We start from the raw sequence: 27,358 nt of genomic DNA, 5'->3' as shown, positions 1-27,358 counted from the left end.
CTGAGTAACACTGTGGCGTGGTCAGTTATCAATCTGAAGTGGAACTGGTATGTGAAAACAAGAATTTTCCTTTTAATTTTAATCTTACTTTAATGGGGACAATGGCTGGAATCTGAAATTTTCAAGAGCTTTAATTTTGAAATCTCATATCAGAACATCCTGAGATTTTATTAGTTACACTGGGGGGTAGTCTACTCTCAGTCTGAAGTGGTACTGGTCTGTGGAAACAAGAAGTTTAGTTGTAATTCTAATCTGAATTCAAATGGCTAAATTATGACATTTTCAAGGGCTTTAATTTGGAATTCCACATCAGAACTGTGGAGGGGTCTGGTATCAGCCTGAAGTGGAACTGGTCTGTTGAAACAGGACGTTATTGTTTATCTCTGAATCTCTATGTTTCAGGAATGTTTTTTTGTGCAATCACTTATTTCGGCTGTTACCGTAATGCCTAGTATAAACACGTAGCTCAAAACAATGTTTGGGCTAGCTTGACAGTATTTTCCGAGGTGGTTGCTTGCTTGACTGCAGCCTGCGGAGGGGACATTCTAAAATGCTTAACGTGTAAAGGCTTAACGTCACTTAATGTGCCAAGGCAGAGATCAATTATCACCAAATTTCTTTCAGTTATGTTTTGCCATAAACACTTACACTTGTCAAAAAACTCAAAACAGAAGTCTGATTACCTCCTTCCCCACTGTACTTCTTCATCCTTCGAACTTCACACTGTTTCTGTAACCCAGCCGGTGATATTAAATTTCATTGTACTCTACCGCCCACCAGGCCCTCTTGGGTATTTCTTGGAGTAATTGGACGTCCTCCTCTTTAATATCCCAGAAGACGCAGTCTTTCTATCCTCCTACATGTGTGTGTGTGTGTGTGTGTGTCACACACCCCCCCACACACAAACACACTCAAAAAGCTGGTAACCTACTTGATCTTATATTCAGTCATCATTTTTAATGGAGATATAGAGAGATACAGATAAGCCTTTATTGCCATTGCACAGAGACCCATACAATGAAATTGTGAGTGACCACAAATTAAGTTGCATTAGAGATAAGAACAAGGAACATAATGACAAGGATAAAGGCTAAGTAGATAAGACGAGAATAAAATTAAGAGATTATACACTTAGGACGGGACAGGTGAAATATTGTTTTGCATAGGTTCTGTAGAGGCAAAAAGAGCTGGTGATGTCATCACAGGAGGGTAGGAGGCAGACGATTACTGATAGCTGATATTATTATTATTTTTTTAAAGAAATAAATATAAATCCCTTGAATGATTAGTCTCGTTTCACGTTAGATTTACACAGTGCCGCGTATAAACACCTCATCAAGATGAAAATAAATAAGAGCACAAGTAGCACTACTCCAACCAGGAACAACACTACATCTACAGAGTGGTAGGAATGCCAGGGCAGTCTGTAGGATTCTGTTCTCAGATGAGCTGCACCTCTGTGCCTCATGACGAACTCTATCCAGAAGAGGGCTTTATCCAGTGGTGTTGTTGGCTGATCTCTGTGCAGCCAGGAGAGTCTCTGCATGTTCATCCTGTAGGAGGGCTCATTCAGGACTTCTTGTACATTCTCCAGGAAATTCTCTTCGTCCACTGTGGCTAATGTAAGAATTTTAGCCCCTCCTCTCTCTTTCAGGTGGAGCAGGTTGTCGTACTGGTCAAAGAACAAAGGTAGACCCACTACTGGGACTCCATGATAAATAGCTTCTTGGACTCCATTTGTTCCCCCATGAGCCACAAACAGTTTAATCTTTGGATGTCCCAGGAGGTCATTCTGTGGCATCCAGTCCACTAGTAAAGTGTTGTTGCCCAGAGTGGCTGGTCTGTCACCTTTATACCTCCAGATGACTTTCTGAGGTAATTTGGCAAAAGCTGCAGCGATTTCGTTTGTCATGTCAGCAGGAAGTTGACTCACAAAAGTCCCCAGAGACATGATGACGACTCCATGTTCTCCAGAACTCTGCATAAAATCCTCCAGGTGTTGAGGCAGAGGTTTTGCTGGTCTGCACTGGAACCCTCCCATGTAGACGACATTCGGCATTGGTGGGACGGGGGAACTCAAACACAAAGTCCACTCTCATCAGCCAAAAGTCTGCTGCCTGAAACAGGGAGAAGTAGTCTACATCTGGGCCAATGTAGCGGTTGGTCAATGCAGAATAATGTGGTCCAACTGTCTGTTTGTACAGATGCATCCTCATGGTGTAAAACAAAATGTTTTTGACCCTCTCAAAGAAAGTCATTTGATCTGTTAGTTCTGAAGGTGGAAGCGGGACATAGGAAAGCGGACAAGGTGCAATAGCAAAGTGGGCCTCGCCATGAACCGTCCATCGAGCATTAAACACTAGTGGCAATCCAAGGTAGTGAGCAAGCATGACTCCTCCTCCTTGAGCAGGGTCAGTCAAAACAACATCATACTTGGCATCTTGGAAGGACTTCATTAATTCCTTATTTTCAAAAACATACTCAACCACCTCACACACTTTCTTGTGTAAGTCTGAAAACTTTTCTTTTAACTCCAGGTCTAAAGCTAATTTGGCCCAAACAGACCCCTTGCTTCGTTTACTTCTGAGACAAAGAGTTTAAAAAAATTCTCATTTGCACCGCCACCAATATCCACTGTGACGGTGTTGTAACGTGGAGACATTTCACTGATGTACCAACTGTCTGCGGCCCGCATTACCGTCACAGTGTGTCCCCTTGAATGCAGCTCCTCAACAAGTATCTTCATGTTCACCCAGTGGCTTCCGTCATTTGGAAACACCAGAATTTTCCCACCGTGGGCAGCAGGAATAATAACAGCCAAAAGAGACATGATGGGAGTCAGTGACCGAATCATCTTCAAATATTCTAGAACGGTGACTCCTGAAATGTAAAAAAACAAACATGGATGACAGAGCAGCCTGTTCAGTGCGACAGCGATTTTTTTGTTTGTTTCCAAAACCTCGTTCTGCCTACCCTCACAAGGACATGGCACAATGGGCGCCTCTTAGGAAATTAGAGTGCTGTTCACTGCCAAGATTTCTGCAGTCATTCCGTGTTAAACCCTCATCTCCCTGAGCCGAGAATTTACATTCTTCCCTAATTTTTTATTTGTACTATCTTTGTCATGATAATAATAGTTATACAGCTAATTTACTGTGTGGTGGAAATCTTTGTTTTCCTTGAGAAATGAACAAATAATCATTCAAATATAACAAGTTTGAATACCCAGATCATACAGAAAAGACATCTTAAATAGATAGGCCAAGGCGGCTAGGTCACCAAGAATGTTGGCCTCATCATCTCCCTGAATCCTTCTTCCCTGCCCAAATGTCTTACTACCCCTAATAAAACCAGCTGTTCATTAACCCCTTCTAAACCACACTTCCCTCATCTGCTTTTCTACCCCAGGCTCAACTAATTATTACATCTCGTAAACAGTCTTTTCCACATACCAGAAACACAATTTAAACAGAGTATATGTTAATACATGATTATATGAGAAATTGAAACCACATACTTCAATATGAAACTAAGTGAAAAGGCATATTGCAAACTGCCTGTACAAATCCTACCCTTGTTTGGCTGTCAAAGTCATCATTTGCACTGATATCAGTCCCCTGAATTAGTCTCGTTTCACTTTAGATTTACACAGTGCCGCGTATAAACACCTCATCAAGATGAAAATAAATAAGAGCACAAGTAGCACTGCTCCAACCAGGAACAACACTACATCTACAGAGTGGTAGGAATACCAGGGCAGTCTGTAGGATTCTGTTCTCAGATGAGCTGCACCTTTGTGCCTCATGACGAACTCTATCCAGAAGAGGGCTTTATCCAGTGGTGTTGTTGGCTGATCTCTGTGCAGCCAGGAGAGTCTCTGCATGTTCATCCTGTAGGAGGGCTCATTCAGGACTTCTTGTACATTCTCCAGGAAGTTCTCTGCGTCCACTGTGGCTAATGTAAGAATTTTAGCCCCTCCTCTCTCTTTCAGGCGGAGCAGGTTGTCGTACTGGTCAAAGAACAAAGGTAGACCCACTACTGGGACTCCATGATAAATAGCTTCTTGGACTCCATTGGTTCCTCCATGAGCCACAAACAGTTTAATCTTTGGATGTCCCAGGAGGTCATTCTGTGGCATCCAGTCCACTAGTAAAGTGTTGTTGCCCAGAGTGGCTGGTCTGTCACCTTTATGCCTCCAGATGACTTTCTGAGGTAATTTGGCAAAAGCTGCAGCGATTTCGTTTGTCATGTCAGCAGGAAGTTGACTCACAAAAGTCCCCAGAGACATGATGATGACTCCATGGTCGCCAGAGCTCTGCACAAACTCCTCCAAGTGTTCAGGAAGTGGTTTTGCAGGTCTACAGTGGAACCCTCCCATGTACACAACATTAGGCATAGTTGGACGTGGATACTCAAACACAAAGTCAGTTCTCATCAACCAAATGTCTGCGTTCAGCACCAACTGGTGATATTCAATATCAGGCCCAAGATATTTGTCACATATCCTCTGGTAAGTTTGCTTAACCACCAAGTGGTATTGTGTTTGGGTTAAGAGATAGATGCCCATGTTTTTAACTCTTTGTAAAATGTTCATTTTATCAGTGTTGCCAGATCCTGTCATGGGAACATATGATATAGGTGAAGGAGCAATAACAGCATGAGCTTCTGAACCTAGCATGAGCTGAACGTTGAAAACCAAAGGAAGGTTAAAATATTTGGCCAAAATGACTCCACCTCCCAAGCAGGGTTCAGTGAGTAACAGGTCAAACTTGCTGTCTTTCAGGTTTCTCACCAACTCTTGGTCATCTATAGTTTTCGATACAAATTCACCCACTGTTTCGTGAATTTTAATTGCTAGGCCAAACAATACTACCTTCATGTGAAGAAAAGTTGGTAAGGAAATAGTGCCCCTCTCATATTCAATGCACAGAGATACAGCATTTGTGATGAATTCCTGATCCAAGCTCTTCTCCGTTTGGACTGTGACAATGCTGTAATCAGAGGAGTTGTATGGAATGTACCAGCTTCTGCTAGTACGCAGGATGGTTATATTGTGTCCTCTTGAGTGCAGAGCTTTAAGTAGAATATCCATGTTTAACCAGTGGCTGCCTTCCACGGGAACAACCAAGATGTTTCCAGCTTGACAGACTCTTGGAATGAGAAGGAGCAGGACCAAAGTACCGCAGCAGTAGATCAGGCTCATCTTAAATGGAAACAATATACAATCAGTTAAACAAAGTTAAGAACATGTCACAACAATGGAAATTAACTCTTATCATTTAAAAGAGATTTAACACAAACATTAATGCTTATAATAAAGTTGCATCTGTCCAGCAGATGTAAACTTTTACATCAGTTTTTTTTTAATTTTATTTTCCTATCAGTTACTCTTGCTCTAGTAAAAGTCAATAGTGTGTAAAAGAGGTGTAGAGGTATATTTTTTGAACCAAAACATTACAGCATGAACAGTGAGGTCAGGAGAAAGAGTAAAGGGTTGCAGTCTTTCTGTTAACAAATGCTGCAGTGTCTCAAGGCAAAGGAGAAGTTTCTATTTTAACCACTTTAGAGGAGGTGAAAGGAGTTGGTCACCGGGGTGATTATTGAAATAAATTGTTTTGACTATAGTGGTCCTGAATGAACTACAGTCAAAAAGTCTTCAGTTTACTTACCGTATTCTGCTGGATATTGTTTGTCCACACAAGAACTTTTGCTGAATTAGATAACTCCTTTGTGCAGCACAAACCAATGAGAGGAGCTGAATCCTTTAGCTAGCTGACTATTAGGTGAGGAAAAAGTCTGTTAATCCTGGGTCGTCAGTTTTATCAGGAGCAACTGGACTTGGTTGTAGTTTCTTGAAGATGATTCATTTTCTCATTCAAGAGGCTTCTTCAGTTCCAACTAAGTTTTGGTTAATGCAGGTATTTAACCTCTGTGGAGTGCAGGAAGTGCTCCAGGCTGTTGGAACAACAGTTCTTGTACATTGTATAACAATAGTCAATACGAACATCTTGGAGTCCCCTGCAGTCATGTTTACACACTGTTGTTTTACATGAGGATAAATGTGAACGGCCGTTAAGTCTCCTGGGAAGAGGTGAAAGGACAGCACTGAAAGTGGCAGAAAGATGGTGTCTCAGGCCTCCTCCTCTGTTGAGGGGAGGTTTCTGTATTTTGATATGGATGCCTTCCTTCACTCTTTTCAAACCATCTGTCTTCCCTGTCCAAAATATGTACATTCGTCTTCAACGGAGTGTCCCTTGTCCTTTAGGTGTAGTTAGGGGATAGTTTGACTTTCTTGTCACAGACTGTGTCAGTTACTGATGTGTCAGTATTGATTTAGTTTCAACATCAGAACCTCAGGCAGCAGGTCCTCTGGTTGTTGATTTTTCCAAGCAGACCCTCCTAGAAAACATACCCCCTTGGCTATCTGACATAGCCCAAGGATTTAAGTTTTCCGATTATATAATGGATCATATTTATTCAAAATACTTAGTGTCGGTTACAAAGTCAATCATGTAAAACTCTAGTTTGAGTTTTCTTTGAGGCTATTTAAGGCAGGGATTAAAGCAAAAAAAAATTACGCTACGACGGAAATCCGTCAACCAGAAGTTCCCATCCTTTATAAGACTTCTGTGGTCAAAGTGATATTGCAGAGCATCAATCTGAACTAACAGGAAACTGTCCTGAAAGTTCAGCTCTGGAGAAAGCGAATACCGTAAAAACTGCGTTTATTCCTTACAACCAACAGATATTCATCTCTAATGGAGAAGTTTGAGCTTAATTACGGAATTAAACAGATCATTGCATTGTGGGTAGCATTTTATATTGCTAGGCTAGCAAGTGTTTTGAAGTCTGTCTGTAGCCGGGGTGGACAACGGCTATTTTTTTGCTACTGTGCGGCGCAGTGCTCCCTATGTGCTCACGTGAATAACAAACTGATCCCTCCGCTGTGTTGTTATTGCAAAAGAAACCTGCAGTAATTTAGCCACAGCGAGTAAAGACTGGCTGTGGGCTGAAGACTTGCAGGACTCAGTCATTAGAGCTGTGAAGCCGCTGCTGCTCAAAGAGCTGTTCACCTGTTTATTCAAAGTTCAGTGAAGCTCCACTCAGTACAGTGATCCCTGAACCATAGAATAAGCTGTTTTTGTCGTGATTGACATGTACTTTGTATATAGAGTACATGTCTGAACATTAACCTAATTTCTTTGAAGAACACAAAACATGTATGATAGTGGAAATTACATGAAAATCATAATACAGAGAGAATTATGGTCTAAAAAAACATGTGGGCAACTCATCTGATTAATTACAATATCCTCAGGAAATAATCTGCTCATATTTTTATACAAGTTACTACTTTTACTCAAAATTCCTACAGGCATCAAGTTCACTATTTATGTTCATTTTACAGTTAATTGTTCTGTGCTGTTATTGTTTTCTGCAAAGAATGATATTTTCATCTTTTTTGTAATGGTATGTGGGTGGGGTCGCCAGTGTCCATACAACTCACAGATTGTAAGGATATTAATGATGATCACCACCATTTATATCCTTACAATCTGTATGTTTATGGCTAAATTCTTTACTATAGCACACAATTGTTTACAAGAGCGTCAAGTTATTATAGATCTAACCTCCTAAATTGCTGTCGAAGTTCACCAGATTGATGGATGTACAAAATTTTCTTCCAGGGGAGGATGCCCCCAGAGCCCCCTAGAGGGGTCTGAAATCCACCCACCAAATCCTATTGGAAACACTAACTCTAAAAAGAAATCTATAAAAGGAGACTTATTGAAAGGAACATGCCTGTGTTTTGAAAACTGTGTTTTTTGTTTTTTTTTGGCTCCTTGTGCTGGACTGGTTGACCCCCTGGTCTAAAGCAAGTATTTCGCTGTTAATCAGCCTTTAACAGTTTGTTTGGTCCAGTTTAACCTGCAAGAGTCTGTGACGACAGCTGAAAAAAGGAAATAGTCTGTTGACGAGAAAAAATGAACTCTGAACATGTCTTTACTGTAGAAATCAACCAGGGAAAAGTAATCCACACTCTAGATTACTCAGGGGCACACTTAAAAGGTAGATCGGGAAAATGACTTAAGATTTCAAAAATCTAAATTTTTCAGTCAGAAGATTTTTTAAAAATAATTAGAGTTTTACATGATTAACTTTGTTACCGACAATAAGTATTTGGACTGAATAAATATGATCAATGATATAATCAGACATTAATCTGCAGTCATTCCATGTTAAACCCTCATCTCCCTGAGCAGAGGTGTTGTTATCACCATAAATGTGTTCAATCTGCATAAAGGAAATATTCAAGAGCTTTCCTCAATGAGCACGCACAATGTTTGCACATATAACAAATCCCATGCACCTCTTTTCTTGCTGTTAAAATGTCTAACTCCTACAGCAGCGATCATGATTAAATAAAATCTATAATTCCACCTGGTAAGATCAGCTAACAAGAGATAGAAACAAATGTCAAAAAAAGATCCCTTACTCTTTTCCCCGAAACCAAAGCAGTCTTTAAATTCCAAAGCTTGCAGTGAAAAAGTTTCTTCCACTAATGTCAACTCCCTAACACAGATCAAAACAGTCAAAGTGGTGATCCTATAAAACACTTCCTGGTTTCGTTTGTCCCACCCTCATGGCAGTTACATGAGATCCTTGTCAGAACTGCAATGTCATCAACAGGAAACTTATTGTATGTGGTTTGCTTTCGCGCAGTCCGTGCACTATATTCTGTCAACTGCTGTGTGGCATTCTTTATCACAGCTACTAATAAGATAAAAAAAAGTTTAAAAAAAAAACAGGTTTCCGTTTATTCATACTGCAAGTTTAATTTCCTTTGAACAACATTAGATTTGCACCACAAACTATAATTTCAATAACACATGAACAAACCTTTAAGCAATCAAAAAGGACAACATGTTGTTATCTATGCGAAACTAAGAGTGACATTTGTGTGAATGTGGAGCTGGAAAATGACATTATTTTTAATTTTTGCTTCACTCCTGACAACTGTTCTGCTCAACTTATGACATTGAAGACCCTTTCTCCTGAAAGTGTCTTTCAGCGACTTTTACTCTTTATGGTGCAATGGGGCAAAACTCATGAATTCATAGGAAAAGTGTTTACCATGCTCATACCTGCATTACACTTTATATTAGAATTGAAGTAATGGCAAAGTACAAAAGAGCATTACGGGAACCATCTCCGGGAACCATCACCTTACCGTGGTGGAGGGGTTTGTGTGTCCCTATGAACCTGAGGGCTGTGTTGTCTGGAGCCTAGTGCTCCTGGTAGGGTTTCCCATGGCAGAGTGGTCTCAGGCGAGGGGCCAGACTAAGTATGGTTCAACAAAGACACCATGGACAACAGAGGAAGAGGAAAAGAGACCCAGCCCGGAGGAAGCCCGGGGCCCCCGTCTGGAGCTAGGCCCAGGCGGCGGGCTCGTCGGCGAGCGCCTAGTGGCCGGGTTTGCCACGGAGCCCGGCCGGGCACAGCCCGAAAAAGCTACGTGGCACCTACCTCCTCTCCATCCTGTGGGCCCACCACTCATAGGAAGAACCGCTGGTGTCGGGTGCGCTGCCACACGGGTGGCAGTGGAGGTCGGGGACCTCGACGAACCGGACCTGGGCTGCAGAAGCTGGCTCTGGGGACGTGGAACGTCACATCTCTGTGGCGGAAGGAGCCGGAGCTTGTGCGGGAGGTGGAGCGCTACCAGTTGGATCTGGTGGGGCTTACCTCTACGCACAGTTTCGGTTCTGGAACTGTACTCCTGGATAGGGGTTGGACTCTTTTTTTCTCTGGAGTTGCCCAGGGGGAGAGGCGACGGGCGGGTGTGGGGATACTCACAAACCCCCGGCTGAGCGCCGCTGTGTTGGAGTTTACCCCGGTGGACAAAAGGGTCGCCTCCCTACGCCTTCGGGTGGTGGGGGGGAAAACTCTGACTGTTGTTTGTGCATATGCACCAAACAGGAGTTCAGAGTATTCGGCCTTTTTGGAGACCCTGAATGGAGTCCTGCAAAGGACCCCAGTAGGGGACTCCGTTGTTCTGCTGGGAGACTTCAACGCCCACGTGGGCAATGATGGAGACACCTGGAGAGGCGTGATTGGGAAGAACGGCCTCCCTGATCGGAACCCAAGTGGTTGTTTGTTATTAGACTTCTGTGCTAGCCATGGCTTGTCTATAATGAACACCATGTTCGAACATAAGGATGCTCATAAGTGTACATGGTACCAGAGCACCCTAGGCCAAAGGTCGATGATCGATTTTGTGATCGTTTCATCTGATCTGAGGCCGCATGTTTTGGACACTCGGGTGAAGAGAGGGGCGGAGCTGTCAACTGATCATCATCTGGTGGTGAGTTGGATCCGGGGGTGGGGGAAGACTCTGGATAGACCTGGTAAGCCCAAACGTGTAGTGCGGGTGAACTGGGAACGTCTGGAGGAGGCCCCCATCCAGGAGATTTTCAACTCACACCTCCGGCGGAGCTTTTCTGGCATTCCTGTGGAGGTTGGGGGCATTGAACCCAAGTGGGAAATGTTCAAAGCTTCCATTGCTGAAGCTGCGGCGGTGAGCTGTGGTCTCAAGGTCTTAGGTGCCTCAAGGGGCGGTAACCCTCGAACTCTGTGGTGGACACCGGTGGTCAGGGAAGCTGTCCAACTGAAGAAGGAGTCCTTTAGGGATATGTTATCCCAGAGGACTCCGGAAGCAGTTGCAAGGTACCGACGGGCCCGAAGGGCTGCAGCCTCTGCCGTGTCAGAGGCAAAACAGCGGATGTGGGAGAAGTTCGGAGAAGTCATGGAGAAGGACTTTAGGTCGGCACCAAGATGCTTCTGGAAAACCATTCGACATCTCAGGAGGGGGAAACGGGGAACCATCCAAGCTGTGTACAGTAAGGATGGGACACTGTTGACCTCAACTGAGGAGGTAATCGGGCGGTGGAAGGAGCATTTTGAGGAACTCCTGAATCCGACTAACACGCCCTCTATGGTAGAGGCAGAGCTGAAGGCTGATGGAGGATCATCGTCAATTTCCCTGGCGGAGGTCACTGTGGTAGTCAAACAACTTCACAGTGGCAAAGCCCCAGGGGTTGATGAGATCCGCCCAGAAATGTTGAAATCTTTGGGTGTGGAGGGGCTGTCTTGGTTGACACGTCTCTGCAACATTGCGTGGAGGTCGGGTACAGTGCCAAACGAGTGGCAGACCGGGGTGGTGGTTCCCCTGTTCAAAAAGGGGGACCAGAGAGTGTGTGCCAATTACAGGGGTATCACACTTCTCAGCCTCCCGGGTAAAGTCTACTCCAAGGTGCTGGAAAGGAGGGTTCGGCCAATAGTCGAACCTCAGATTGAAGAGGAACAATGTGGATTCCGTCCTGGACGTGGAACAACGGACCAGCTCTTTACCCTTGCAAGGATCCTGGAGGGGGCCTGGGAGTATGCCCATCCAGTCTACATGTGCTTTGTGGATTTGGAGAAGGCGTATGACCGGGTCCCCCGGGAGATACTGTGGGAGGTGCTGAGGGAGTATGGGGTGAGTGGGTCACTTCTTGGGGCCATCCAATCCCTGTATACTCAAAGCAATAGCTGTGTCCGGGTTCTCGGCAGTAAGTCGGATTCGTTCCCGGTGGGGGTTGGTCTCCGCCAGGGGTGCGCTTTGTCACCAATCCTGTTTGGGATATTCATGGACAGGATATCGAGGCGTAGTCGTGGTGGGGTGGGGTTGCAGCTCGGTGGCCTGGGGATCTCATCACTGCTTTTTGCAGATGATGTGGTCCTGATGGCACCATCGGTCTGTGATCTTCAGCACTCACTGGATCAGTTCGCAGCCGAGTGTGGAGCGGTTGGGATGAGAATCAGCACCTCAAAATCTGAGGCCATGGTTCTCAGCAGGAAACCGGTGGATTGTCTACTCTGGGTAGGGAATGAGCCCCTACCTCAAGTAAAGGAGTTTAAGTACCTCGGGGTCTTGTTTGCGAGTGAGGGGACAATGGAGCGTGAGATTGGCCGTAGAATTGGAGCAGCGGGGGCGGTATTGCACTCGCTTTGCCGCACCGTTGTGACAAAAAGGGAGCTGAGCCGGAAGGCAAAGCTCTCGATCTACCGGTCAATCTTTGTTCCTACCCTCACCTATGGTCATGAAGGATGGGTCGTGACCGAAAAAACGAGATCGCGAGTACAAGCGGCCGAAATGGGTTTCCTTAGAAAGGTGGCTGGGGTCTCCCTTAGAGATAGGGTGAGAAGCTCAGTCATCCGTGAGGAGCTCGGAGTAGAGCCGCTGCTCCTTTGCGTAGAAAGGAGCCAGTTAAGGTGGTTCGGGCATCTGGTAAGGATGCCCCCTGGGCGCCTCCCCTGGGAGGTGTTCCAGGCACGTCCAGCTGGGAAGAGGCCTCGGGGTAGACCCAGGACTAGGTGGAGAGATTATATCTCCACACTGGCCTGGGAACGCCTCGGGATCCCCCAGTCAGACCTGGTTAATGTGGCCCGGGAAAGGGAAGTTTGGGGCCCCCTACTGAAGCTGCTGCCCCCGCGACCCGACCACGGATAAGCGGTTGAAGATGAGATGAGATGAGATGAAAAGAGCATTAACAAGCAGCAAAGAATATTTAAAGACACTTGAGGTCATGACTCTACCTCTTAGAACATGTTGATCACACTCAGATGTGTCATGTTGAATGCAGGAATGCAGCCCCTATTATCTGCATTTGAAAAAAAACTGTAATTTCAACTGTTGCTGTGACATGTGTGCTACAGAAGAGGGTGTGGCACAACATCACAGGAGCGCATACAAAAAACAACATACAATTATCTCACACACAGTCACACTCACAAAATATATATATATATATATATATATATATATATATATATATATATATATATATATATATATATATATATATATATATATATATATACATATGGCTCCAAAACCCACACATTTATATACAAAGCATGAATTTGTTTTGTTTTTTAGTAAATTTAAATTCTTCCCTAATTTTTTATTTGTACCATCTTTGTCATGATAATAATAGTTATACAGCTAATTTACTGTGTGGTGGAAATCTTTGTTTTCCTTGAGAAATGAACAAATAATCATTCAAATATAACAAGTTTGAATACCCAGATCATACAGAAAAGACATCTTAAATAGATAGGCCAAGGCGGCTAGGTCACCAAGAATGTTGGCCTCATCATCTCCCTGAATCCTTCTTCCCTGCCCAAATGTCTTACTACCCCTAATAAAACCAGCTGTTCATTAACCCCTTCTAAACCACACTTCCCTCATCTGCTTTTCTACCCCAGGCTCAACTAATTATTACATCTCGTAAACAGTCTTTTCCACATACCAGAAACACAATTTAAACAGAGTATATGTTAATACATGATTATATGAGAAATTGAAACCACATACTTCAATATGAAACTAAGTGAAAAGGCATATTACAAACTGCCTGTACAAATCCTACCCTTGTTTGGCTGTCAAAGTCATCATTTGCACTGATATCAGTCCCCTGAATTAATCTCGTTTCACTTTAGATTTACACAGTGCCGCGTATAAACACCTCATCAAGATGAAAATAAATAAGAGGACAAGTAGCACTGCTCCAACCAGGAACAACACTACATCTACAGAGTGGTAGGAATACCAGGGCAGTCTGTAGGATTCTGTTCTCAGATGAGCTGCACCTTTGTGCCTCATGACGAACTCTATCCAGAAGAGGGCTTTATCCAGTGGTGTTGTTGGCTGATCTCTGTGCAGCCAGGAGAGTCTCTGCATGTTCATCCTGTAGGAGGGCTCATTCAGGACTTCTTGTACATTCTCCAGGAAGTTCTCTTCGTCCACTGTGGCTAATGTAAGAATTTTAGCCCCTCCTCTCTCTTTCAGGCGGAGCAGGTTGTCGTACTGGTCAAAGAACAAAGGTAGACCCACTACTGGGACTCCATGATAAATAGCTTCTTGGACTCCATTGGTTCCTCCATGAGCCACAAACAGTTTAATCTTTGGATGTCCCAGGAGGTCATTCTGTGGCATCCAGTCCACTAGTAAAGTGTTGTTGCCCAGAGTGGCTGGTCTGTCACCTTTATGCCTCCAGATGACTTTCTGAGGTAATTTGGCAAAAGCTGCAGCGATTTCGTTTGTCATGTCAGCAGGAAGTTGACTCACAAAAGTCCCCAGAGACATGATGATGACTCCATGGTCGCCAGAGCTCTGCACAAACTCCTCCAAGTGTTCAGGAAGTGGTTTTGCAGGTCTACAGTGGAACCCTCCCATGTACACAACATTAGGCATAGTTGGACGTGGATACTCAAACACAAAGTCAGTTCTCATCAACCAAATGTCTGCGTTCAGCACCAACTGGTGATATTCAATATCAGGCCCAAGATATTTGTCACATATCCTCTGGTAAGTTTGCTTAACCACCAAGTGGTATTGTGTTTGGGTTAAGAGATAGATGCCCATGTTTTTAACTCTTTGTAAAATGTTCATTTTATCAGTGTTGCCAGATCCTGTCATGGGAACATATGATATAGGTGAAGGAGCAATAACAGCATGAGCTTCTGAACCTAGCATGAGCTGAACGTTGAAAACCAAAGGAAGGTTAAAATATTTGGCCAAAATGACTCCACCTCCCAAGCAGGGTTCAGTGAGTAACAGGTCAAACTTGCTGTCTTTCAGGTTTCTCACCAACTCTTGGTCATCTATAGTTTTCGATACAAATTCACCCACTGTTTCGTGAATTTTAATTGCTAGGCCAAACAATACTACCTTCATGTGAAGAAAAGTTGGTAAGGAAATAGTGCCCCTCTCATATTCAATGCACAGAGATACAGCATTTGTGATGAATTCCTGATCCAAGCTCTTCTCCGTTTGGACTGTGACAATGTTGTAATCAGAGGAGTTGTATGGAATGTACCAGCTTCTGCTAGTACGCAGGATGGTTATATTGTGTCCTCTTGAGTGCAGAGCTTTAAGTAGAATATCCATGTTTAACCAGTGGCTGCCTTCCACGGGAACAACCAAGATGTTTCCAGCTTGACAGACTCTTGGAATGAGAAGGAGCAGGACCAAAGTACCGCAGCAGTAGATCAGGCTCATCTTAAATGGAAACAATATACAATCAGTTAAACAAAGTTAAGAACATGTCACAACAATGGAAATTAACTCTTATCATTTAAAAGAGATTTAACACAAACATTAATGCTTATAATAAAGTTGCATCTGTCCAGCAGATGTAAACTTTTACATCAGTTTTTTTTTAATTTTATTTTCCTATCAGTTACTCTTGCTCTAGTAAAAGTCAATAGTGTGTAAAAGAGGTGTAGAGGTATATTTTTTGAACCAAAACATTACAGCATGAACAGTGAGGTCAGGAGAAAGAGTAAAGGGTTGCAGTCTTTCTGTTAACAAATGCTGCAGTGTCTCAAGTCAAAGGAGAAGTTTCTATTTTAACCACTTTAGAGGAGGTGAAAGGAGTTGGTCACCGGGGTGATTATTGAAATAAATTGTTTTGACTATAGTGGTCCTGAATGAACTACAGTCAAAAAGTCTTCAGTTTACTTACCGTATTCTGCTGGATATTGTTTGTCCACACAAGAACTTTTGCTGAATTAGATAACTCCTTTGTGCAGCACAAACCAATGAGAGGAGCTGAATCCTTTAGCTAGCTGACTATTAGGTGAGGAAAAAGTCTGTTAATCCTGGGTCATCAGTTTTATCAGGAGCAACTGGACTTGGTTGTAGTTTCTTGAAGATGATTCATTTTCTCATTCAAGAGGCTTCTTCAGTTCCAACTAAGTTTTGGTTAATGCAGGTATTTAACCTCTGTGGAGTGCAGGAAGTGCTCCAGGCTGTTGGAACAACAGTTCTTGTACATTGTATAACAATAGTCAATACGGACATCTTGGAGTCCCCTGCAGTCATGTTTACACACTGTTGTTTTACATGAGGATAAATGTGAACGGCCGTTAAGTCTCCTGGGAAGAGGTGAAAGGACAGCACTGAAAGTGGCAGAAAGATGGTGTCTCAGGCCTCCTCCTCTGTTGAGGGGAGGTTTCTGTATTTTGATATGGATGCCTTCCTTCACTCTTTTCAAACCATCTGTCTTCCCTGTCCAAAATATGTACATTCGTCTTCAACGGAGTGTCCCTTGTCCTTTAGGTGTAGTTAGGGGATAGTTTGACTTTCTTGTCACAGACTGTGTCAGTTACTGATGTGTCAGTATTGATTTAGTTTCAACATCAGAACCTCAGGCAGCAGGTCCTCTGGTTGTTGATTTTTCCAAGCAGACCCTCCTAGAAAACATACCCCCTTGGCTATCTGACATAGCCCAAGGATTTAAGTTCTCCGATTATATAATGGATCATATTTATTCAAAATACTTAGTGTCGGTTACAAAGTCAATCATGTAAAACTCTAGTTTGAGTTTTCTTTGAGGCTATTTAAGGCAGGGATTAAAGCAAAAAAAAATTACCAGAAGTTCCCATCCTTTATAAGACTTCTGTGGTCAAAGTGATATTGCAGAGCATCAATCTGAACTAACAGGAAACTGTCCTGAAAGTTCAGCTCTGGAGAAAGCGAATACCGTAAAAACTGCGTTTATTCCTTACAACCAACAGATATTCATCTCTAATGGAGAAGTTTGAGCTTAATTACGGAATTAAACAGATCATTGCATTGTGGGTAGCATTTTATATTGCTAGGCTAGCAAGTGTTTTGAAGTCTGTCTGTAGCCGGGGTGGACAACGGCTATTTTTTTGCTACTGTGCGGCGCAGTGCTCCCTATGTGCTCACGTGAATAACAAACTGATCCCTCCGCTGTGTTGTTATTGCAAAAGAAACCTGCAGTAATTTAGCCACAGCGAGTAAAGACTGGCTGTGGGCTGAAGACTTGCAGGACTCAGTCATTAGAGCTGTGAAGCCGCTGCTGCTCAAAGAGCTGTTCACCTGTTTATTCAAAGTTCAGTGAAGCTCCACTCAGTACAGTGATCCCTGAACCTGAGAATCAGCTGTTTTTGTCGTGATTGACATGTACTTCGTATATAGAGTACATGTCTGAACATTAACCTAATTTCTTTGAAGAACACAAAACATGTATGATAGTGGAAATTACATGAAAATCATAATACAGAGAGAATTATGGTCTAAAAAAACATGTGGGCAACTCATCTGATTAATTACAATATCCTCAGGAAATAATCTGCTCATATTTTTATACAAGTTACTACTTTTACTCAAAATTCCTACAGGCATCAAGTTCACTATTTATGTTCATTTTACAGTTAATTGTTCTGTGCTGTTATTGTTTTCTGCAAAGAATGATATTTTTATCTTTTTTGTAATGGTATGTGGGTGGGGTCGCCAGTGTCCATACAACTCACAGATTGTAAGGATATTAATGATGATCACCACCATTTATATCCTTACAATCTGTATGTTTATGGCTAAATTCTTTACTATAGCACACAATTGTTTACAAGAGCGTCAAGTTATTATAGATCTAACCTCCTAAATTGCTGTCGAAGTTCACCAGATTGATGGATGTACAAAATTTTCTTCCAGGGGAGGATGCCCCCAGAGCCCCCTAGAGGGGTCTGAAATCCACCCACCAAATCCTATTGGAAACACTAACTCTAAAAAGAAATCTATAAAAGGAGACTTATTGAAAGGAACATGCCTGTGTTTTGAAAACTGTGTTTTTTGTTTTTTTTTGGCTCCTTGTGCTGGACTGGTTGACCCCCTGGTCTAAAGCAAGTATTTCGCTGTTAATCAGCCTTTAACAGTTTGTTTGGTCCAGTTTAACCTGCAAGAGTCTGTGACGACAGCTGAAAAAAGGAAATAGTCTGTTGACGAGAAAAAACGAACTCTGAACATGTCTTTACTGTAGAAATCAACCAGGGAAAAGTAATCCACACTCTAGATTACTCAGGGGCACACTTAAAAGGTAGATCGGGAAAATGACTTAAGATTTCAAAAATCTAAATTTTTCAGTCAGAAGATTTTTTAAAAATAATTAGAGTTTTACATGATTAACTTTGTTACCGACAATAAGTATTTGGACTGAATAAATATGATCAATGATATAATCAGACACGGTTCCTGAGGCTGGCTACACTAGTTAGGCTTCATCTCTGCCTTCCTTGGATATCTGTACCATCTGAGCAGGTATTTGCAATACGAGGTTTCACATTTGACAGACCACGCACAAGGCCCTACAGCATGTGGACAGCCTGCTGTTTCTTAACAAAATACAGTGGACAAGCTGTACTCTCCGCATGAGGACTGAGTTAGACCTGATTGTTTATGAGGGTCCAGGCGGTCAAACGATCAGTGTAGGTTTATGAACTAACCAGTTGAGTGACATTCTAATAAATTAGGCCATTAAGATTAGATAAAATAAGATAAGATATTCCTTTATTTGTCCCAAAAATGGGAAAATGTGGTCGTTACAGCAGCACAGTGGACAGTATATGGAAGAAATAGCAGAATAGAAAGAAATTGACAGGATTTTTTTTAAAAAGCAGTATGTACAAAATGCTCCAGCAGAACACTCCATAGAAATGGTTGATGCCACCACAGTGTCAAAGAAGGTCCTGAAGAGCGCCCCCTGCACTTCAAAGGACCTACGTTTCCTGAGCAGGTACAGTCTGCTCTGGCCCTTCTTGTACAGTGCCATGGTGTTGTCTGTCCAGTCCAGTTTATTGTTCAGGTGAACACCCAGGTACTAATAAGAGTCCACTCTCTCAATGTCCTTTTTCTGGATGTTCACCGGTGTCGTGGGGGGGTGACTGCACATGTGGAAATCGACCACCAGCTCCTTAGTTTTACCAGTGTTGATCTGGAGGCGGTTCCACTGGCACCAGTCCACAAAGTCCTTAGTCAGTTCTTTGAACTCCCTGTCATCGTAATCTGTGATGAGGCCGACGATGGCAGAGTCATCAGAGAACGTTCAATTTAAATATTATTGAGTGGATTGACAATTGTCAAATTATTTCAAGCTGCCTGTTCAAACCCCATATTTAACTGGAATAACCATTGTTTACTCAGAACACAGCTCAACTTTACTTTGACATGATGTCACTGTGAAAAAATACTGTCGAATGCTGTAATTATTTTGGTGATGCATTGCAATATAGAGTTAAACTTTGTAAAATTAAGTTGACATTTTACTGCGGAAACTACAGCGATGTGTTACAGTGGACTGACTCATTGTGTGCGAGTTGCTCTTATAGCTTCACATGTTAGAGATTTTAATAAATTATTCAATATTATTGTGAGGTCTGATTTTCAGTTAAGTGGAAAAAAGATGAAAAGCAAATCTGAATGTGTATTCAGACGAGCTGAATTTATATGTATTTTCCCCTTTATTCCATACAACATCACCAGGTCCCTCAAAATGCTGTCGCCATGGAAGCACACACATTCACACACACAGAGCCTGAGAGGAAAATGTGAAGCAGAATCTCAGCGGCACAGCTCCCCTTGTCGTTTCCCGGTGCTGCTGTCTAGATGCAGTGAGGTGGCTGCATGGAGGAAGGGCGACTATCCCTGTCTGTGATTAGTGAATACGAGAATGCTTAGAGAAGGGGAGGGAAAGGTGTTGGTGGTGGTGGTAGGGGGATATGGGGCGGGCTCTCTGAAGGAAGAGGAGGAGGACAAGGAGGATGTGTTGCTCGTGCACAACTGGAGGCAGCAGGGAGTGAAGCAGCATCTGTATGAGGCAAGAGGAAGCAACTGCACAGAATGGAGGAGAGCTAGAGCAGCACCGTCGCTGTCATCAGGATATCCGATGCCTCACCACCACTGCCGCTCGAAAACTGCATATTAATGAGAGACCCAGAGCAATTCTGTGTACAGCATTCGCATGCATTCCTCTGTGAAATGTGTTAATTACCTCGGAGAGGGTTTGATTAGCAACGTGAATACATTCTTGCCGTTTGTAGGATGCTGTTCTGTATATTAAAGGCATGTGATTGAGGCAGTTTGTTACTAAGGTTTGTTTGTTTCCTTTTATAGCTTATTTACTGAGATCCATGACTGTGATTGAATGTAGCTTTGCGCAGGGGAGGTTGTCTTGGGATTGAACCCTTTACCCAAGGCATGATTAAAGCCACACTTATAGACCTGATGAAATGTAAATAAAAAGCTGCTTTTTATAACTTCTATTTTCCAGCTCTGTAATGCCCGAAGGACCAGCTGAGTGGATCTGCTGCCACCTCTGATATGATGCTGAGAGCAGGAGGGACAACCACCTTTCTCGCACTGCTGCTGCTGCTGCCGTTGCTGTGCTGCTGCCACCTGTGCCACTCATTGCGTAAGTTTTCAGAGGACTTGCAGTTATCATGTATTATTATTTTGGGCATAGTATGACAGATGGCAAAGTGGAAGATACGTTGGACTCCAGTGGTCGTGTAAGTAAGTAACCTAGAAGAATATATAGATATAGAATTGCCAGATGGTCCATTAAGATTGACGATAGCTTGCTAAGTTAGAAACATTTTTTGTTTTTTATCCTTGTGAGGGTGACGGCTTACCTGATGTTCAGTGCCTTAGATTTCCTTTATTTTTTAAATGGTTTTGAATGCATGGAAGCAATGATAATGAAGTTTGCAAAGACTGTAGACACATTACTAATAGACAACAAGTCAAAGACAGCATCACATTTTAAATTGAAGGTATAATATGTAACTTTTCCACATTCAAATTTTCTTTTTTTTCCTCCAAACCATAACTTTAGTTAAGGTAACGACCCATGTTTTACGATTGCCTGTCAGTGGCATCAGATCCCCTTTGGGGCATTCTAGTTGTCTGCCAGAAGTGGTAAAAATACATTTTATTATACAGTTTGAAGCTACCAGATGAACAATTGTAATCATCGTACGTCTGGATCTTCAGTTATCAGAGAATTCTGCTCAAGAACATTAGCAGCAGCGTGGCTCGCGGCCGCTCCCAGATGTCCTGAGTGTCAGAGAATTGTATAGTTTTAATGTTAAACTGCCTTAGTAATTGCTTGTGCTGGATGTAACCAATGGGTCCCTTTGTTTTCGGGGAGGATGGACGAATCAGCTCCTGTACAATCAACACTGAAGGAATCCTATCAGGAAAAAGCTAACTATGACACCAGTGGTGGTGAAGCGAACAACTCCCATGACCCTATGCTTCTTCCCAATGTCAAACTGTGTCCATACTGTAAATATTGTCAGGTGATGTGCTGTTGCAGGTGCGTGTAAATATCTGTGTCCTTGAGTGAATCCAACATTTTTTGTCCCCTGCTATAGATTTGTTAGGTTTCTCTTTTTCTCTTCATGTAATTGAATGTTTTGCATATTTGGTTGGCAATAGCAAAAAGTCACATTGAGTTTCGAGCCTCAATGTCATCCTCATTAGCTGTATGGCATCCTCACATTACATATCCCATGTTTATTGTATATCACTGATGCACAATGAACATGCAGGTATTGACTGACGTTTCCTTTGAATAAAGGCATTGACTAAAGTATCTGTGAACATGCACAAATGAATTAATGGTAAATATGGATTTTGCTCAGCATTGAGTAGATATTTAAAATTGGATTTTTTAAAATATTACACCACATACATTATCTTTGTTTTGGTGTATTTTCTACCCTATGACTACATTTATCGTACTCTAGAGCGAATACATGTAGAATCCAGCAGATTTTGCAGCTTGCCTCTCAGCCAAGCAGGACGCTGGTGATAGTGGGGGAGGAGCTGGGGAAATGAGGAGTTTGTTGATTGCAGGGTCATTGATTGAGGGTGTTGCAGCCTTGTACTTATTGATCCGCACACACTAAAAAGGGTGACACCATACATTTGTGGTCAGTGATGTGGAACATTTCCAGCCACATTCTCCATCCATAAATTGAGTTTATAACCGCATTGGTGGATGATTTAAAGAACAGGATGATGGAAATTGTGTGTAATTCAAAATGCGATCAATATTTTCTGCTCTGGAGTGGATTTCTGCTTCAGCAAAAACAATGCAGTTTGACTGGGATTCGGGGTTAGGGTTAGGGTTGTGCAGTATCGCATGCTCTAAAAGAACCCCCCCCCAAACAAAATGATATTGATAATACAACGTGCATTTCATGAACATGTCATTTCTCACATTAGGTTACCTTCAGGTAGCTGGAACAATCAGGTGTGCTGGGACTGAATTCCCATCTCTGCCCTATCATAGCTTGACTAACAGTAGCAGTCAGCTGATGCCTGGAAAGGATTAGCCAATCAGACGCAGGGTAGAGGTTGGCCTACTTCTGACTTGATTGGACAGTTTGACTCTGTACGAATGGATGGTCATGGTCAATGTGCTGATTGGCCAGTTTGCTCGGATGCAAGTCAAAATTTATGTTTGTACTCGTAGCATGTAGCTTGTAATTTTAGTGTCACATACACAGGTTAGAAACTCATGTGTCTGTCTCCCAGACTTTGTGACTGTTTGACACATTATGCTTTTTTCAGTTTTTTTCCCTTTCCTCTGGTGTGCTATATTGGTTATTTTGAATATGAAGGAGGTCTGCAATGTTAAAAAGCACGAAGTCCGCTGTAAAGGGAGTTCCTCTCCCCGACAGAAAATACCGCTCCTGGAACGCGTCGTCAGTAGTCCAGCTGATACAGCCTAAAGATGGTGACGTCTTCTCCACCATCTTACGGACTTGCATAATGCATGTCTAGCACCCAGTCTGGCACGCCCCCAACAAAGCCGGGTAAAGGGAGAGTGAAAGAGTGCGCGCACTAGGGGTTGATCAGTCACAACAGAATAGTCCAACTGGCCAATCAGAGCAGACGGGGCTTTATCAGGAGGGGGGCATTCATGAGAGGAGCTAAAGCCAGTTGTAAACTGTATTGATACTGGACAGAGTTCAGCGCTAAAATAATGCAGAATCCTGTTCAAATGTGGCTCCAGTTTCTAGGTTTATTTATTCATTAGAATTATATATAAACATACAAACCACTTCACTTACGACTGCTACAGTCAATATTATCTTTTTTTCAGATAATATCTCCATTACAGAAAATGAACTGACAATTGTGGAACGGCTATCGCTGATCTCTCTTAGGAACCCTAACGCCACCCAAGTTTGTGTTTGGGTCGAAGCTTTGAAGTCTCTGTCTCTTGAAGCTTTACCACAGCGGTCATATCCAGAAACTCTACACATAAAACCTGCAGCAAGGTTAGAGAGGTGAATGCATCACTGTTTGAGATCAATGCTAGAAACAGAGCTGGAACTGGAGTAATTATTAACAGTGGAGTCTGAGACTAATGAATAAATCAAAGGTACTGATGCATTTGCAGAGTTAGCTACAAGTTGGTATGAACTTTCTCCATCTTAACGATCTTCTTATCACGGCTTTCAGGGGTACCAAAGCTCTCATCTTATGCAAAAGCAGAGGACAAGCTGTTCAAATACCTCTTTGGAAGCTACCAAAAATGGGTTCGTCCCGTGGAATACCTCAACCAGACGATCTGTGTGAAGTTTGGACTGGCCATCTCCCAGCTAGTCGATGTGGTGAGGATGGAAAAAACCCTGATCATCAATTTTGTTTATGAATATTTGTCATGGAGGTGTTAGATATGTGCAAGTAAAACAGAATAGGGCTGGACGACATAATGCTATTTAAATTATTGTTAAGTGTTAAGTTTTTTTAATTTTAGGATGAGAAAAACCAGCGGATGACAACCAATGTGTGGATGAAACAGGTAAGTTGCACTGTACATCCAATTGACTTTTGCAGCATTTCATTGTGCCATCATCAGTAAACGAGTGGGTTAAGTTGTTAGGCCATCACTGTTAGTAGGACTTTAAGGCCATTGAAATGCTCTGACAACATCTGGCTCATATGGATTTCCGAGGCAACCTGCAGTCAGCCCTCTCCTCCCCCTTTTTAATCTGGTCGGGTGCCATTTCACTGACACTTCTCATCCATATGAATCCTCTTAGTGCTGTGCCCACGCACCTGCCTCCACAGGCCACCTCCTCTCCACTATTGGCCTTATTCACGGTCTTGGCTGTCCTGTCTGTCATACATCTTATGAATTATCCCCATAGGCCAGGCTCTGCTGTTCAGGTCAGTCACTCCCTTTTCCCAGTGATGGATTATATCATGCAAAAAGGCTAATGGAAGGGCAGTGGCCATAGTGATAATGTCCATCCATCATAGATGTCATTGGAAACACGGTCCGATTGTTAGAACCTTCCTGAGTATTCAGTCACAAGGTACCTACCATTTATATCATATCTAAACATACATTTGCTGTTAGAGTAACGGATTGGTTTGTAATCCAAAAGCCAGTCTAGCCGTTTTTCCCCATTTACAGTCTTTATGTTAGCCTGTGGCTTATGGTAGCTTCAGTTTTGGCTTTCAATATTCAAGATCTTATTTGGTATCATTTATTATACAAGTGTAATTGTGTAAGCAAATAAGTGTCAACCGTAAAGTTTTCACTGAATTTCCCGTCGTGTGTGTAGGAGTGGTCTGACATGAAACTCAGATGGAACCCTGATGACTATCTGGGCATCACAACTATCCGAGTGCCCTCTAACCGGCTCTGGCTTCCTGACGTTGTACTGTACGATAAGTATGTGCCACTCTATAAGGAAAAGAAATGAAAGGGATGCAACACATTTTACTGTATATTTCCCATCATCTTTATCTTTAGTCTTGACCTTACTGATATACTGGCACTGTGTGTGTGACTTCAAAGTACCTGAAAATAAAATGTTACTGTGATATAAGTGATTTAAGTATTTTGCAGTAATGTATGTTTACCTTAAAGGAAACACGCATGAAATAGAATTTCAAAAAATGGCCAGAAAAAGAAGCTAACCTATCTGTTTTGCAAAATCATTTATCTTATAAATGAACAAATTATTTCTTTCAACAGCTCAGATGGGCGTTTCGAGGGGACAGTCACCAAAGCTGTTGTTAAGTATGATGGAAGGATATCGTGGACACCCCCAGCCAATTACAAGTCAGCCTGCACCATCGATGTAACCTTCTTCCCATTTGACCTCCAGAACTGTTCCATGAAGTTTGGCTCCTGGACGTACGATGGCTCCCAGGCGAGTCTCTCCTCCACAGTATGTGTACACTACATCAGTGCCATTAATGAGCAGGGATTGACACGACATTGCCGTCCTTACCCCACAGGTGGACATCATTCTGGAAGACTTCCACGTAGACAAGCAGGACTATTTTGACAATGGCGAATGGGAGATAGTCAAGGCCACAGGCAGCCGTGGTCTGAGGACAGATGGCAGCTCCTCCTACCCCACCATCACCTATTACTTCATCATCCGCAGGTTGCCTCTTTTCTACACCCTCTTCCTCATCATCCCCTGCATTGGCCTGTCCTTTCTCACCATCCTTGTTTTCTACCTGCCCTCCAACGGCGGCGAGAAGATCTCTCTCTGCACCTCAGTGCTGGTGTCGCTCACCGTTTTCCTCTTGGTCATCGAAGAGATCATCCCGTCCTCCTCGAAGGCTATCCCTCTTATCGGGGAGTACCTGGTGTTCACCATGATCTTTGTCACACTCTCCATCATCATCACCGTCTTTGCCATCAACATCCATCATCGCTCCTCCTCTACACATCACGGCATGGCACCATGGGTGAGGAAGATTTTCCTGCATCGACTACCTAAGCTGCTGTGCATGCGCAGCCATGTGGACCGTTACGCCGCAGCCAGAGTGGCCGGGACGGGAGGAGCAGTAGGACTGGGCATGATGGAGGATTCAGCACCTGAACTCACCCCCCTACTCTACACAAGACGTCACCTGCAAGCAGCGTTAAAGTCTATTCGCTACATAACCATGCATGTTGTGAAAGAAAATGAGGTCAGAGAGGTGAGTTTGTTGGATTTTGTGTATTTGTACATCCATAATTAGCTATTCAAATGGTTAATAGCAATATAAACAATCATGTTGCAGAGACTGACATCTTTTTTTCTTTTTGCCACAGGTGGTACAAGACTGGAAGTTTGTAGCCCAGGTTCTGGATCGAATGTTTCTGTGGGCCTTCCTCCTGGTGTCGATCCTGGGCTCTGCTCTTCTCTTTATCCCAGTTATTTACAAATGGGCCAGCATCATCGTCCCTGACCATGCTGGAAGTACCCTTTAAAAGAACCACACATTGGAGCACACTAACCAACAAATGGATTCAAAGCACATAAACAGCCCACTGTGGGTCTCTTTGAGGGACTGAGAGACTGGGATTAGCATTGGCATTCGGGCTTGCCCTGCATGGTCACTCTGTAAATTCAAGCTTCAGATTTAAGGACTCACTGCTTTCATCCATCTCACAAAAACATGTTGTTTTTTAAAACGAGATTTATCAAATTTTGTATTTAATTTAATTTAAAGATAATTGAAAATACTAATTTTAATGTAGTACTTATAACAACATTCCAAATTCATTCAGCCACATCCGCATTTTGTCAAAATTTCACGCATCAATTCATTTCAGCACATTCATTTTACCTACTGTACATGCTGGATCGCATAAGGGGAGATTAATCTTTGGGGCTGGAAAGGGTTCATACAGTAGATACTAAAATGGCAAGAATATTTCCTTGTGATAAATGTATCATTAACAGCCCTCATGATTCAGGACACAGTTAAGAATTCAATCCATTTCATTTCAAAACTTTTGTATCCCTGAAAAAAGGCAATTACAAGGTGGCTCTCTGCCCAGATCAATAGATACACACACAATAGAGAAAAGATGTTCATTCTCATTTGACATATTACTCTGTCTGCCTCTCCACTATCTACGCGGCTTTGAAAGATGACCACTCTGTCTATCGGGCATAATTCTAATAAAAGTGATGGTCCAGTTTTGCTCTTCTGGAGGCTATTTCTAATTCCATAAATCACACATTCTCCTTGCTTGTGTGAGAAAGAGTGCGGTCTGTCTTGCGTGGGCTTGAGTTTCCCAGCCAGCACTTCCTTTCAGCCTGAGGACGGATTCTGGCAGGAATGTTAGAGGATCCTTGGTAACAGCTCCATACAATGATACTGGTGTTCACAGTTTAGCCTACTGAAACCTAGGACAAATTTGACCCTCCTCCATCACGAGTGGACGAAAGATGGTTTAACATTTCCATATTTGTCCTGTTATTTGATGTTGCATACAGATGCCTCAGATAATGAGATTCAGGGCAATGTAATAAAGGGCCTCAGGCCAATTTACCACTGTTCACATCTCCAAGAACCAGGGAGACTCTTGTGTTTCTGCAGCCAAGCAGCTCTCACTTCCGGTTACTACTACACTGAACACAGGAACTTTGAATAAAAATGATAACCCAAAAAACAAGGACAAAGAAAAGAGGG

General features: G+C 42.8%; 3 protein-coding genes and 1 pseudogene across 5 annotated transcripts in view; 1 reads left to right on the top strand and 3 right to left on the bottom strand.

Annotated features, from left to right (window-relative positions):
• The window catches only part of chrna5 (cholinergic receptor, nicotinic, alpha 5), a 28,246-nt gene extending 1,023 nt beyond the window's left edge, over positions 1 to 27,223 (top strand). Inside the window, exons 1-8 of one of the 2 annotated variants that reach the window (XM_035627491.2) lie at positions 19,663 to 19,998; positions 20,178 to 20,318; positions 23,384 to 23,535; positions 23,682 to 23,726; positions 24,496 to 24,605; positions 24,912 to 25,089; positions 25,178 to 25,873; positions 25,989 to 27,223. In XM_035627491.2, the coding sequence (XP_035483384.2) occupies positions 20,228 to 20,318; positions 23,384 to 23,535; positions 23,682 to 23,726; positions 24,496 to 24,605; positions 24,912 to 25,089; positions 25,178 to 25,873; positions 25,989 to 26,147 (1,431 nt within the window). In that variant the 5' untranslated portion in view covers positions 19,663 to 19,998; positions 20,178 to 20,227 and the 3' untranslated portion in view covers positions 26,148 to 27,223. Of the gene's footprint in view, positions 1 to 19,662; positions 19,999 to 20,177; positions 20,319 to 23,383; positions 23,536 to 23,681; positions 23,727 to 24,495; positions 24,606 to 24,911; positions 25,090 to 25,177; positions 25,874 to 25,988 lie in introns of those variants that run through there. The other variant, XM_035627492.2, reaches the window with a different exon arrangement.
• LOC118301858 lies at positions 938 to 2,861 on the bottom strand (annotated as a pseudogene).
• Positions 3,617 to 8,649, bottom strand: LOC118302646 (UDP-glucuronosyltransferase 2C1-like). 2 transcript variants are annotated; one of them, XM_047331581.1, is made up of 2 exons: positions 8,498 to 8,649; positions 3,617 to 5,203 (listed from the first exon to the last, which is right to left on the bottom strand). In XM_047331581.1, exon 2 carries the CDS (start codon positions 5,201 to 5,203, stop codon positions 3,623 to 3,625), a length of 1,581 nt encoding a protein of 526 aa, XP_047187537.1. In that variant the 5' UTR covers positions 8,498 to 8,649; the 3' UTR covers positions 3,617 to 3,622. The 2 variants fall into 2 exon arrangements, with proteins under 2 accessions (XP_047187537.1, XP_047187536.1); XM_047331580.1 differs by lacking the exon at positions 8,498 to 8,649 and adding an exon at positions 5,670 to 8,471.
• Positions 12,984 to 15,861, bottom strand: LOC118301856 (UDP-glucuronosyltransferase 2C1-like). Its single transcript, XM_035627485.2, has 2 exons — positions 15,570 to 15,861; positions 12,984 to 15,103 (listed from the first exon to the last, which is right to left on the bottom strand). Exon 2 carries the CDS (start codon positions 15,101 to 15,103, stop codon positions 13,523 to 13,525), a length of 1,581 nt encoding a protein of 526 aa, XP_035483378.1. The 5' UTR covers positions 15,570 to 15,861; the 3' UTR covers positions 12,984 to 13,522.
• Positions 27,224 to 27,358: the final 135 nt, after the last annotated feature.

The sequence above is a fragment of the Scophthalmus maximus genome, chromosome 4 (genome assembly GCF_022379125.1).
Source record: "Scophthalmus maximus strain ysfricsl-2021 chromosome 4, ASM2237912v1, whole genome shotgun sequence".
NCBI lineage: Eukaryota > Metazoa > Chordata > Actinopteri > Pleuronectiformes > Scophthalmidae > Scophthalmus > Scophthalmus maximus.
This window is presented reverse-complemented; position numbering and strand designations above follow the sequence as displayed.

Coding starts and splice junctions, on each gene's coding strand:
- LOC118301856 (XM_035627485.2), bottom strand. CDS start 15,103: ATGAGCCTGATCTACTGCTGCGGTACTTTGGTCCTGCTCCTTCTCATT.
- LOC118302646 (XM_047331581.1), bottom strand. CDS start 5,203: ATGAGCCTGATCTACTGCTGCGGTACTTTGGTCCTGCTCCTTCTCATT.